The sequence below is a fragment of the Gymnoscopelus braueri genome (genome assembly GCF_963280865.1).
Source record: "Gymnoscopelus braueri genome assembly, chromosome: 11".
NCBI lineage: Eukaryota > Metazoa > Chordata > Actinopteri > Myctophiformes > Myctophidae > Gymnoscopelus > Gymnoscopelus braueri.
The window spans coordinates 3,817,204-3,831,416 of NC_137613.1; the positions used below are offsets into that span (position 1 = coordinate 3,817,204).

Here is a 14,213-nt window from a genome sequence, read left to right on the forward strand (position 1 = left end):
AGTTTCACTTTAAGTTCACCAGGTATTTAAGTATTTCATAGACTGAGTTGGTTCTTTTTTGTGAAGTCATGCATCTCATGAGCTGTGATTGGTCTACTTTTGAGGGGACAGACATACTGTACAGAAAACCATGTTCTGCATTCACACTGTAAATAATTCCTGGGGATATTTATGCAACAAACGGTCTATTTAATTCAAATGATAATTATAAAAACATTTGTGTGATTCCAGAAGTCTTCACCACAGACCAGAGTCTCCAGCACCCAGCAATGTGTCTATGAAGAGTCACTGGTCTAAAGATGAACCTCCTACCTTCAGTAAAGAACCTGGACTTCCACACACAAAGTATGTGAATCCTTTTACACAATATAAACAACACTATAAAGCTTCACTCACACTACAGGATTTTTAAAATCTTAAACAATCTTCTTGTAGCATCATTCAGCATCATCAATCTTATTAGATTCTCTTATGAGATTTTATCTTCAACATGCACACACTATGACAATTTATTACAATGCAGAATTTCATTAAGATTCTCTGGCTTGCTCGAATGCAGCACCTTATGTCATTTAATGAATCTCATGGTTCCCATCCGGCCACTCTACCCCTGAGCCACTGCCGCCCCAGTACATGACATTTTGTGATGTCATGCATGTAGCATCATGAGCTGTGATTGGTCTACTTTTGAGGGGACAGACCTACTGTACAGAAAACCCTGTTATGCAGCCACACTGTAAAGTATTATCAGGAGTAGTTGCAACAAAGTGTCTTTTCAATTCAAATGATAATTATAAAACATTTGTATGATTCCAGAAGTCTTCACCACAGACCAGAGTCTCCAACACCCAGCTGTGTGTCTATGAAGAGTGACTGGTCAATGGGCTTACCTGAGAACTTCAGAAATGAACCTGGACCTTCAAACACAAAGTAAGATCACTCATATATATGAACTAGGGCATATCATCTTCTGATTTTTGCAACTCGACACACACACACACACACACACACACACACACACACACACACACACACACACACACACACACACACACACACACACGCACACACACGCACACACACACACACACACACACACACACACACACACACACACACACACACACACACACACACACACACACACACATTTTAACCATTTATTTATGTCCACATAAAGGATAATACATACAGAGACACAAATATTATAGGTGCATTAGGGTTACATTCACAAAATCATGGCATATGTTTTCATGATACAATAGGCATGTCACTCAGTACTCTACGGGTATAAGTAACAGCGTCTCCGCCATATATACGACTGCCAATTATAGCAGACAGCACAATACTTTGCCAGCCTTTTTGCCTCCTTTGGGCATCCTAAGTTGTTGAAGCCCTCTAACAACTAGTCTGTGGGTATAATGTCCCAGGCTGCCGAATTTAAAAACCAATAGTCTGCACCTATAGCCCAGCTCCGAGATGGTATGTAGGAGTGGTTGGTATTTAATGGCCTTGGTCATAAAGGCCTCCTCTAGGCTAAGGTCAAAGGTGCATGCTATCTCTAACACAGACACTTCCCTGGACTCTTCATTCACCACAACAACATCTGGTGTATTAGCTGTCAAAGATGTAAAGATGTCTGGGTTATCACACACACACACACACACACACACACACACACACACACACACACACACACACACACACACACACACACACACACACACACACACACACACACACACACACACACACACACACACACACACACACACACTAAGCAACAGCCAATAAAATACAATACCCTGTCACCTTTGCCCTTTTAAAATGTTGGGTGACTCATATTTCAGTGTCATTATATTATAATATTCATGCTTTTATGTCATCTTGTTGAGGTGTCTATCACAGTCTCTCCTGTCTGTCAGAAATCACTCTCATGTCTCCAACTTGTTGACACAAGTAAGACGCGCGAACGCAAACAAATGTAAATAAAAGTTTTTTTTTTTTTTTTTTTAAGTAACCAAAAAATAATAATAAAAAAAAATACCAAAACAATCTGCGTTAAAAGGAGCATCTTAGAAAAATACAAATTCACCCAAAAAAAAGTTTGAATGTTTTTGAACAATTAAACAAAGTGTTTGAAGTGCCTGTTTCACCCACTTCCGGGGGGCGGAGCCAAAATCCGAGCCCGATTTATTTGTTCGTAGACCCCCACTTAGCGGGGGTAGAAAAAGTTTTCATTTAACATGGGGTTTCAATGGGGAGTTTTTAGGAGCCTTCTCCGGGGCGTGGCTTCCGGGGGAAGGGGCGGGCTTAAACGCAACCTTGACAGGTGTGTTCAGTTTTCAAAGACCTTTCATTTGATGTATGGTACGTCTAAATTGGACATTTACTTATCTCAGAGGAGCTGCACACAGGCAGTGCACACAGAGACACAGAGAGAGACACAGAGAGAGACACAACCCGAGCAGGGTTTCATAGTAAGCTCCACTTGCGCGCCTCCTTCCGCTGCGTTCGCAAATACAGCTGCTTAGGTGCCAAGTCAAAACGATACAGGAGACCCCCCCCCCCACCACCACCAGTAGTTATTGTAGCAACATCTAGGATACTATTACAACTAGTTTGAGTTTAAATTGACCAGCAAATGAACAAAAACGTGATACTTCTTAAGCAGTCAAGAAGTAGACGTGGTGCACCATTTATATCTTACAGGGAGGTTTATGAAACTATATGAGTCCATGACAGAGTAGAGACTATTATTGTATACCAACACAATACAGTGTGAACATATCCTCATGTCAGACGTGGATATTATGTACATACATACATACATACATACATACATACATACATACATACATACATACATACATACATACATACATACATACATACATACATACATACATACATACATACATACATACATACATACATACATGCATGCACATACATACATACATACATACATGCATATTAATAATGTTAAATGTCATATTATATGTACATATTATTACAAGACTCTTATATAGTAATACATTGTCTTCATCTCCACAGAGAGAGGAAGAGGAGTGGTTGTGTTGTGACAGAGCAGGCGTCCAGGTGTTCAGTGTGTGAGGAGGTTCTGACAGATCCAGTCTCTACCAGCTGTGGACACTGGTTCTGCAGACAGTGCATCACCTCATACTGGGACCAGTCTGCTCCAACAGGACACTATGGCTGTCCCCAGTGTGGACAGACATTCAGAACCACACCTGGACAGAAGTCACCCAATCAAACCACACCTGGACAAAGTAAGACTGACAGAATTTGCACTAATTAAAATGGCATGATAATAAATGGAATACTTAAATTGCAGAAATCATAGTCAGACTAAATGTTCAAATTAGTGTCTGTATCAATAACTAAGTGCAAATAATGAAGCTAAACAACTATAAACTCTGGACAAAAACAACTGGTCTTGTGTTTTTCTTAACAAATTGTGCGCTGAATGTTTAAAACACATGTTTTTTTCTCATTTCAGATGTCAGTCTGCTGGTTGATTTGAATGATTATAAGAGCAGTTTGAACAGTCTTGATGATGTGAAAGATCACATGACAGAAGAGTCTGGAACTTCCCTCACCAGCACCTACACAGAGCTCTACATCACAGAGGGAGAGAGTGAAGGGGTTAATAGCCAACATGAGGTGATACAGCTTGAGACAGCTTCCAAGATGAAGACCTTCCATGACACACCAATCTACTGCTGTGACATCTTTAAACCCCTCCCTGGCAGAAAGACACCCATCAGAAGAGTTCTGACCAAGGGCATCGCTGGCATTGGAAAAACATTCTCTGTGCGTAAGTTCACTCTGGACTGGGCAAAGGGTTTGGAAAATCAAGATATAAATCTCCTGGTTCCCTTTTCATTCCGGGAGCTGAACTTGGTCAGAGATGAGCAGTACAGTCTTCTCACGCTGATCCATGAATTCCACCCAGCGTTAAAGAAGGTTACAGCAGAGCAGCTTGCTGTCTGGAAAGTTGGCTTCATCTTTGATGGTCTGGATGAAAGCAGATTTCCATTGTTCCAAAAAAACAAACAAAAAAACAATGACATTGTTTCTGATGTCACAGTGACATCATCAGTGGATGCTCTGTTAACAAACCTCATCGAGGGGAATCTTCTCCCCTCAGCTCTCCTCTGGATAACCACCAGACCTGCAGCAGCCAATCAGATCCCTCCTGCATGTGTTGACATGGTGACAGAAGTGCGAGGGTTCACAGACCCACAGAAGGAGAAGTACTTTAGGAACAGATTCAGTGATGAGAAACAGGCCAGCACAGTCATCTCACACATGAAGACATCAAGGAGCCTCCACATCCTGTGTCACATCCCACTATTATGTTGGATCATTGCTACCGTTCTGCTGGACATGTTGAGGACAGATGTGACAGGACAGCTGCCCAAGACCCTGACTGAGATGTTCTGCCACTTCCTGTTGGTTCAGACAAAGAGGAAGAAGAAGAAGTATGATGAGACACATGAGGTGAATCAACAGCAGCTCATGGAGTCTGACAGGGAAGTTCTTCTGAAGCTGGGCAGGCTGGCATTTGAACATCTGGAGAAAGGTAGCATCCTGTTCTACCAAGAAGACCTGGAAGAGTGTGGTCTTGATGTGAAAGATGCCTCACTGTACTCAGGAGTGTGCACAGAGATATTCAAAAGAGAGGGTGTGCTCTTCCAGAAAACGGTCTACAGCTTTGTTCATCTGAGCATCCAGGAGTTTCTGGCTGCAGTCTACCTGTTCCATTGTTTCACAGAGAAGAACATGAAGGTACTGAGGACATTTCTGCAAGATGCAAAATACAAGAGTGACAGCTCCCTCTCCGACTTCCTGAAAGCTGCTATGAAAAAAGCCCTGAAGAGTAAAAATGGCCACCTGGACTTACTTGTTCGGTTCCTTCATGGCCTCTCACTGGAGTCCAACCAGAGTCTGTTAGGAGGCCTACTGGGTCAGACAGAGAACAGTCCAGAGAGCATCAAGAAAGCCATCAAGAACCTAAAGAGCATGATAAACACTGATCGTGTCTCTCCTGACAGATGTATCAATATCTTCCACTGTTTGATGGAGATGAACGACCACTCATTACATCAGGAGATCCAACAGTACCTGAACGGATCAAAGGAGAAACTGTCTGACAGCCAGTGTTCAGCTCTGGCCGCCATGCTGCTGATGTCTGAGGAGGTTCTGGAAGAGTTGGACCTGGACAAATACAACACATCAGAGGGGGGGCGATGGAGACTGATCCCAGCTGTGAGGAACTGCAGAAAGGCTCGGTTAGTAGTCAAGTGAATAGAAAAATCCTAGAGTCAATCTGACATTACAGTTAACACTATAATTTGAAATTAAGGTTGACATAAAGGTTCCAATAAAACTGTCTGTGTCTCAAATAGTGACTAGTGGTATTGTGTGTATGTGCAAATAAAGGCCAGACCACAATAAAGCAGGGTAAAAAACTAAACTAAGGTAAAAACTAAACTAAGAGTCTAAAAGCCCTGCTGGTTACCCCCACCAGACCAGTGGTTTGAACCCACTGACATTACCATCCTCTCAGTAGTTAAAATAAAAAGGACACGATAATTGTTATTTTCAATGGGCCTCATTCACACAGCTCTTAACATTTCTGCTATATTCTTTAGTGTAGGTTTGTTTGTAAATAAAGAGCCATGTCTGATTCAGGAAAGGCTGTGTAAAGCCTTGATTTGTACGTCATGTACAAATCAGGTGTATCAGATGATGAATTCCACCAAATAGTAAATATGCCATGTATTTGCTCATTCTCACTTTATTCATTTCACACCTTCAACTGCTGGTTGAACATTGCTCTCTTCCTCTGTTCAGTCTTTCTGTGACGTCTAGTGGTGTTGACCGTTCCACACTCTGCCCCTCCCCCCACCTCAGACCTTTTTTTTCTTGGTTGCATTCCTGAGCCAAAATAGAATATTAGCAGTGTCTGCTGTGGTAGAAAACCAATGCTCTATATTAAAGAAAAGTATATAAACTCCAAAACAACTCTCACAGTGTAATCACTATGAGCCTACTGATGATCTAGGTTTAAAGAGAATGTTTTAAATATGGTTTTGCTCTTGTTAAGATTGGTTTCCTATTAATGTCATTTAGTCAAACTAGAGGTTGGGGCCGCTTCGTGGCCCTCACATCTACGGTGCACCAGTGATCCAACTGATATGGCCATATAAGGAGATCTCTATCTGTCAGTCCTTGTCCTTTTTATGGGACACTGAGCCTATGTCACACATGTGCAGTAGGGTGGGCCTAGCGGCCAAAAAAAAAGTGGCTAAAATGTGCCTGAATAAAAATAATGTAGTTTTATATTAACTGTACAATATGTAAGTGCATTGAAGGTGGGGAAAGACGCCTAGGCATTAGCCAGAGCCCTGATCAATAGTCTGTGGCAAGTTTGGAGGCAAGTGGAGACCTCGTGTGCTGACCAACCCGGGACGTACACCACAGCGTGGGCATTTTAATTAAAGTAGTAGGATATTGGATTTAGGCTCAGGAATGTCACAAATACAAAACAACTCAAATCTCCATGAATTCAAGGTTTAATTGATAGGGAAAAAGTATTTTTTTGGGTGAAATATTCCTTTAATGGAAGACAAAACTATATTAGTATACTCAGCATACTGTAGGTGAAGTGCACACATGTAACATGAAGGTAACCAACATCAATTCGACTCATCCAATCGCCGACAGACGACCCCAACCTTAATACACACAGAACAACAGGAGAACTCAAGTCCTCAAACTATTCATATGTGTCCTCTTTATGAGTTATTCTACCATGAAAACAGACCATACCATATGAGAAATGGACCATACCATTAGTGAAGGGGTTTACAGAGGATGGCTTTTTAAACAGTGAGCTTGGTTACTCAGATTACTTACATTACATTAACTTTTCATCTGTTGTTTACTTCCCTGTTCTCTGATCATACTTAAACTGTTTATGTCTGTATAACTAGATACAGTAGGAGATCTCTTAGTTAACTTCCATGACAGTGAACTAGGTATAATTTGTTTTGATAGTCTCTTTTTTAATCTGTTTTTACAGACTTGTTGGCTGTAACCTCAGACAGACAGAGGTTGAAGTTGTGGCTTCAGCTCTCAGCTCTAATCCTTCACATTTGAGAGAATTGGACCTCAGTGAAAACAACCTGGACTCAGGACTCCTGGATCTGCTCTCTGCTGGACTGAAGAGTCTGCACTGTAGACTGGAGATTTTAAGGTAAGATACATTTTTTATCAATTCTGTTTTATTATGTACTGTATTATGTGAATATATTATGAATGCTGTGTTGAGAATGTATTAATAAGATATCATGGGAACCTAAGCCTACCTCCATGTCCTGCCATGCTGAGATACAAAATTACACTATCATTGTTGGAGGTATTTTATCAGATCTTCATAATCTTCTAGTTTTGATTATTTATATTGATATTAATGGGTGCAAGTGTCCATTTCAGTAATAGGGATTTCACTAGATGACCACCCTTAAAAAGTTGTGCAGGTACAAAGGCAGTGGCGGAGCGTCCGGGTAGGCCAGGTAGGCGGCCTACGGGCCCGGGACTCAGGGGGGCCCGGGCTGTCAGATCACATGGACCTTTATATTAGAATTAGACACACTTTATGTGCTCTGCCTCTCCGTCTCTCCTCCTCTCTGCCTCTCAGCAACTTTCCCAGAGATTCACCAGCTTACATGGAACTGCAAATATATTCGAGGCAATTCACCCCAATACACTGTTGGAAGCTCACCCTAACCCTAAAACCCAAATAAAGTAACAAAAAAAACACAATCCGCCCAAAACCCGCACATTTTCGCTTGCGCACGGGCTGCACGTCCTACGTTACTGGCTCTGATTAGCCGAGCTCGTACATGCTTGCATGACAATCACAACGTGGGGAGGCGGGACATGGGAACTGGAGAAGAGTGTGAGAGAGGAGCTTAAGTTTTACAAAATTATAAAAAAAAAATAACGGCAACGCCGATCCCCGCCGATTAATGCAGCTTTCCGCGTCATACTACTGCAGTTGGGGTTAGGGTTAGGGTTACCTAACCTTTGAGAAATCTCTGCAACTTCTAAGTGACGAGATATTTGCCCGAGACCAGACAATGGTAGCCGCGAGTACGAGAGAGAGTGGTTTGAGCGTCAAGGGACCCTGGATACCGCCTTCCTAAATACAAAAAAAACAGAGTAAACAGAGTAGGTAAACAGGGTCCCGAAAGGGGCTGGACATAAGAATACACTCAGGTCATTTGCCAAGTTTGACATTGGTCCATCGGACAGTTCTCAAGATACCTGAACTACAGACGTACTTAAAATAAATACATACATATGTACAGAGATTTTGTGCATTTATTTTATGCCCATATATGGGGATCCCTAATGTCATCAGTATATTATGATATATATTGAGTGTTTGATGGTAGTAACAGCATTGTATTAAAATCTGCAAATATATTAACTATAGAGAAGTGAGCTGAACTTTATCTTAAGAATATGTCTTTATTTTCTTTCTTGTTTTATTGTATTCTTGTTGTATTCTTGTTGTATTCTTGTTTTCTTTCTTTCTTTCTTCTTTCCTTTTCACCTCTTAAGTCACTAGTCCAAAACCTTGACAGTCCATCACAGCCAGGTCCAGGTTCTCAATCCAGGAATAATGTATATTGTAACGTGTTTTATTTATTATTTTCTTTTTTTTCATCTGGTGTTTCATTCTTCATTCAGACTGGCTCACTGCGACTTGACAGAGAGATGCTGTGAAGTTCTGGCCTCAGCTGTAAACTCTCATCCCTCCCTAAGAGAGTTGGACCTGAGCCTCAGCATGGTGAATGATTCAGTAGGCCTACTGGAGAACTGCATGTGAGTAGACTTGGGCTGTGTCCATGTTGGATAGTACAGTGAATGTGCAGTTCTTCCCTCATGTTTGTCCCTTAACAGTGTATTCACTCTTGTCAGTGTAGACATAGTCACAAATAGATGCAAATATGTATGCATATTTAGTTAATACTTTAACCAACAAACAAATAAGGTTATATATATACAGATCCTTCTAAAAAAAAGTATGTTAATTTATGCACTCAATACTTGGCTTGGGATACTTTTGAACAAATGATTTCATCAATGGGGCGTGGCATGGAGGTGATCAGCCTGTGGTTCTGTTGAGGTGTTATGGAAGCCCAGGTTTGCTTTGATAGCAGCCTTAAGCTCATTTGTATTGTTGAGTCTAGTGGCTCACACCTTCCTCTTGACAATACAACATCTAGTATCTGTGGGGTTCAGGTCAGGTCAGTTGGCAGGTCAGTTAAGCACAGTAATACCATGGTCAGTACACCAGTTACTAGTAGTTTTGACACAGTGGGCAGATGCCAAGTCCTGATGGAAAATGAAATCAGCATCTCCATAAAGCTAGTCAACATACGGAATATATATATATATATATATATATATATATATATATATATATATATATATATATATATATATATATATATATATATATATATATATATATATATATATATTCCGTATGTTGACAAGCTTAAGATATATCTGCATAGTAAACTTGCATTAAGAAGGGATAAAGGAGAGTGGAGTGCTAGGGGTTAAGGTGGAGTCTGAGGAGGTGATGAGATCCAAACTGGGCAGCAGTGAGTATGTCTGGATGGGCTGTAGGGCCAAGATAATGATAGGAGAAACACTAGTGTCAGGTAGTGGAGACGTTGTGTTACACAGTTAGACATTGATGCATTGTTGTTCTATTTCCTACAGAGTGAAACATGGAGGAGAAGATTGTCTTAATTCTCAACTCTTTACTCAATTCAGTACAAAATGTGAGTATCTGTCTGTCTGTGTCAATAGAGCACCGAAGTCTGACGTAATTTACACATCCTACCTGGGTCGCATTTTTTCCCCCCGTTCTGAATTCCCATAGACGTGTTTAATATCGCGTCAAATAAGAACTGTGTTCCAAAAATAAACAAATGATCCCGGCGGTTTGACTCTTATGGATATGAAGTATCAACTGACGGTGAGAAAACGCTAATGTTACTTCCGCCGAATTAGTTACATTTTCACCAGAAACAGCCTGTATCAAATATGAGTGACTGACTATCATAAACGATACAGAGCCTCCCTGACAATATCACCGAGACAGTTTGTTTATTTTTGGACCACAATTCTTATATGAGACGATTCTATGATGACCCAATGTTATTCTCCATGGAGAAATTACTTTACGACCCAGGGGATGAACGAGTGACGTCAGGACTTCTCTACTTTATATCACAAATTAACATTTTATACACTGTTTTACAGTGATGTAAAGTAACAAAGTACATTTACTCAAGTACTGTCCATGTTTCTATGTATATAGCAACATGAATCTTTTTATTTATTTAGAAAACTAAGTCATGTGGGTTGACAGAAACAATGGGCCTCATTCACTAACCTGGTCATAAATAAAGTGTATATATTCTGACGTGTGATTCATGAAAGAGGGTCCAGAGCCATGATTTGTGTGGATCACAGGTGTATCTCATTTGTGTTCTAAAGTCACTAGTGTGCTCCCGTGTAGATCCTTTGTATTGTTCCACGCCCCATTTAACACCATAAAAGGCAACCAGAAATAACCCACGTGAAGAAAAAAAAACAGATCTGCCAAATAACAAACGAGTCAAGTCGCACCGCATTGTCAACTTGTACATCTGTTCTGTCTGGAAGTGAGTCCCTCGATCGCACGATGGATCAGCTGAACGTTAATAAAGTAATGCTCTCATAATGAGAATAAGAAGTTATAATGTTTAACACCACCACCAAATAATAGGCTAATAAAACGTGGAAAGGATATTATAGAAGCCTTTTCTATTAAATAATGCTCACATTTGACTGAGGTAACATTTTGACGCTGGAATCCAGGAACACCGAGATCCGAGATTATGGACCAGATCACACTTTATTTATTACTGAGGATAAACCTGTCCTTAGGATTAACAACATATCCTGTCCTACGTCAGAATGGTGAATGGATATTATGGACACAGCTAGATTTCATCCATACTGTATCCTCATCAGATGATAAGACATAACATGATGTGATGTGGTCAATATTATAAATTAATAGCACAACATATGTTGTTGGCATGAAAGTCCAATATGTGAAACTGTGGCCACATTTGCAGGAATGGAAAACATCCAAAAGGACCTAATAATTCAGCTCTAAATGTGTCAACTGAAAAGAAATACTCGGTTGAATTTGCATCATGTCTACCATATGCATCCAAGCAATCTTTGACATATGTTTTTTTAATGTGTTGACATATACGAATGGTTTAAGGCATACAAGTCTGTTCCTGAGCAGACGTGAGTTTGAGTGTCCGCCCAAATTCACGGTCGATAAATGATGAATGAATACTGAACGTGGGAAGTCACGTATATATGCACATAAGTACAAAATATGTGAGGACCTGAGCTTAGTGAATGAAACCCAATGCCTCACAACTCCTCACAATGCCTCACATTGTGACACATTGTGTGCTTGTAGATCTGCAATATCTGAAACAAAATTTGCCTATCTAACAATTCACAACGAGTCACATTGAGACAGGTTGTAAGGTTGTAAATCAGCTGTATTTCAAACATAAAAAGAGCCAATCTACGAACTCACAATACATTGCATCATGACCAGGGTTTCCGCAAGGCACTTTTTGGGCCGGCCACCTTGACCGACAGGATTATATTTTACCGGCCAAAGAATGAAGTGGGCTAGTAATATCTATCTACTCTATCATGCAGAGGTGTCGCTTTCCAAAAAATAACTGAATAAAGTGGGCGTTATGAACAGCTTGCGTGACTACGTCACACAGTATAAACACATTAATATATGTTTTGGGCCCTACATCTCATTCAACCTTAATATGCAAAACCTACAGCTTTTGTTTTGTTTTGTTAATGTTAATTATGTCATAATAAATGATGGTACAAGGAACGTTCATTACTTGCCTGCAATGTATGTGTGTCACCAACTTTCACCACTTTATCCATTGCAGACAGAAAGACATAAAATAGTCTAATAACAGCATTTTCCCAATCGGCCACGGTGTCCTGTGATCTTTATAATTAACGGCCAAAAAAAAATAAACCCCGATCATGACGTGTGGTGAGCTTTTAGATAGACCATTACAAATAAATACAAATTGCTGATCACAACTTGTCTCATTGTGACAGGTTGTGAGCCGATATACAAGCTCACATCATGTTGCGTTGTGAGCCTTTACATCGGCTATATTACAAGAAATAGCAGATCTACAAGCTTGCAAAGCCTCGCATTATGATGCGCTATGAGTTTTGGCTATATTTCAAAAACAGCCGATCTACAAGCTCACACCATGTTGCAATGTGACAGGTAGTGAGTTATTTCAAACATCAACAAGTAGAAGATCACGCTTATCCAAAGTAATTTAAAAAGCCAGATGCAGAGCAGAACTCTGCACTGGAATAATTATGATCCATAAGTTAAATGGTTTATTACCATCATGAATGTGATGTTTAAAGCCTGCTGGATCTTCCTCAGACCTCAATATATCAAACATAACAAAGATAGCCGATCTACAAGCTCACAAAGCACATCAGTGTGATGTGTTGTGAGCTTGTAGATCAGCTGATTTGTTTTTCTTTTTAAGGTAGACGATCTACAAGCTCACTAGGATCACATTGCGACACGTTGTGAGCTTGTAGTTTAGTTTTGTTTAAAACTCAAAAGTAGATCTACAAACTCATGAATTACATTGTGACAGGTTGTGAGCTTGTAGATCAGCTGTATTTCAAACATAAACTCACAATATGTTGTTTAACGTGTGATGAACTTTTATATGGACTTTTGCTGTTTTAAACAGTGGATCTATAAGCTCACAACTGGTCACATTGTGACAGGTTGTGAGCTTGCAGATTGGATTCTAGATTATCAATAATTGAAATAGATGAAAATAGCCGATCTACAAGCTCACCATGCATCACATCATGATGCGTTGTGAGCTTTTAGATCGGCTATATTTGAAAATTAGGTAAAAATAGCCTGTGAGCTTTCAGATCTAGTTGTGGAAAGATAAGAAAATCTACAAGCTCACAATGCCCTGCATCATGACAGCCTGTGAGCTTGTAGATTGGCTATTTCAAAAACAGCGGATCTAAGCTCACATGTTGCATTGACATATGTTGTGAGCTTGTAGATCGGCTTGTAGATGTAAAAACTGTAGTGCATAAAAACATAAAAAAATGAATATACATAATAAATAGCAGATCTACAAGCTCACAACGCCTCGCATCGTGAAACGTTGTGAGCTTGTAAATCAGCTTGTAATTCCTCCTTATTTCAAAAATAACTAAAATAGCCGATCTACAAGTTAGCAACGCTTCACACCATGGTGTGAGGTGTTGCTAACTTGTAGATGCTGAATGTTTTCTATGTAACACAGTGGTTTCCAAACTCGCGGTCGGGACCCCCAGGGGGGTCCCCGAATTATTGTGGGGGGTCCCCAGATGATTATCTTAATGTGTAACATTGTTTTCTCACTCAACAGTAAACAAACCAACATACAGTATAAGTGTACACAGGGTATCTGCACATTTATAATGTTACAATTTAAGGACTTTTAAGACCTTTTTAACACCAAATGGCCAAATTGTCAAATATTACGTAAGAAAGAGGCAAACATTGTGAAAATAGCCGATCTACAAAATAGATCTACAAGCTAGCCGATCTATAAGTGGTAGATCGGCTATAAATAGCCAATCGACTATAAATGACCTAGCTATAAATAGCCGATCTACAAGCTCACAACGCTGAGGCTTTGTGAGCTTGTAGATCGGCTATTTTCACAATATTTATATGTGGAACCGAGTCAAACTAAATGACTCCTCAACTCCTACAACTTCCCCCACCCTGACAAGTGCTTGTCAGGGTGGGGGGTCCCCAGTTCAAATATGATTATTTTGGGGGGTCCCCAGTTGAAATAATGATTATTTTGGGGGGTCCCCACTCCCCAGTTGAAATAATGATTATTTTGGGGGGTCCCCAGTTCAAATGATTATTTTGGGGGGTCCCCAGTTCAAGTATGATTATTCTGGGGGTCCCCAGTTCAAATGATTATTTT

At 40.2% G+C, this 14,213-nt stretch overlaps 1 protein-coding gene across 10 annotated transcripts in view; it reads left to right on the forward strand.

The window, feature by feature from the left end:
- Positions 1–14,213, forward strand: part of LOC308094996 (NACHT, LRR and PYD domains-containing protein 3-like) — a 569,186-nt gene that overhangs the window by 550,692 nt on the left and 4,281 nt on the right. For all 10 annotated transcript variants that reach the window (XM_080441836.1, XM_080441845.1, XM_080441837.1 and 7 more), the window contains 3 exons: positions 7,115–7,288; positions 8,791–8,925; positions 9,835–9,896. In XM_080441836.1, coding sequence (XP_080297962.1) covers positions 7,115–7,288; positions 8,791–8,925; positions 9,835–9,896 — 371 coding nt within the window. The remainder of the gene's footprint in view (positions 1–7,114; positions 7,289–8,790; positions 8,926–9,834; positions 9,897–14,213) is intronic.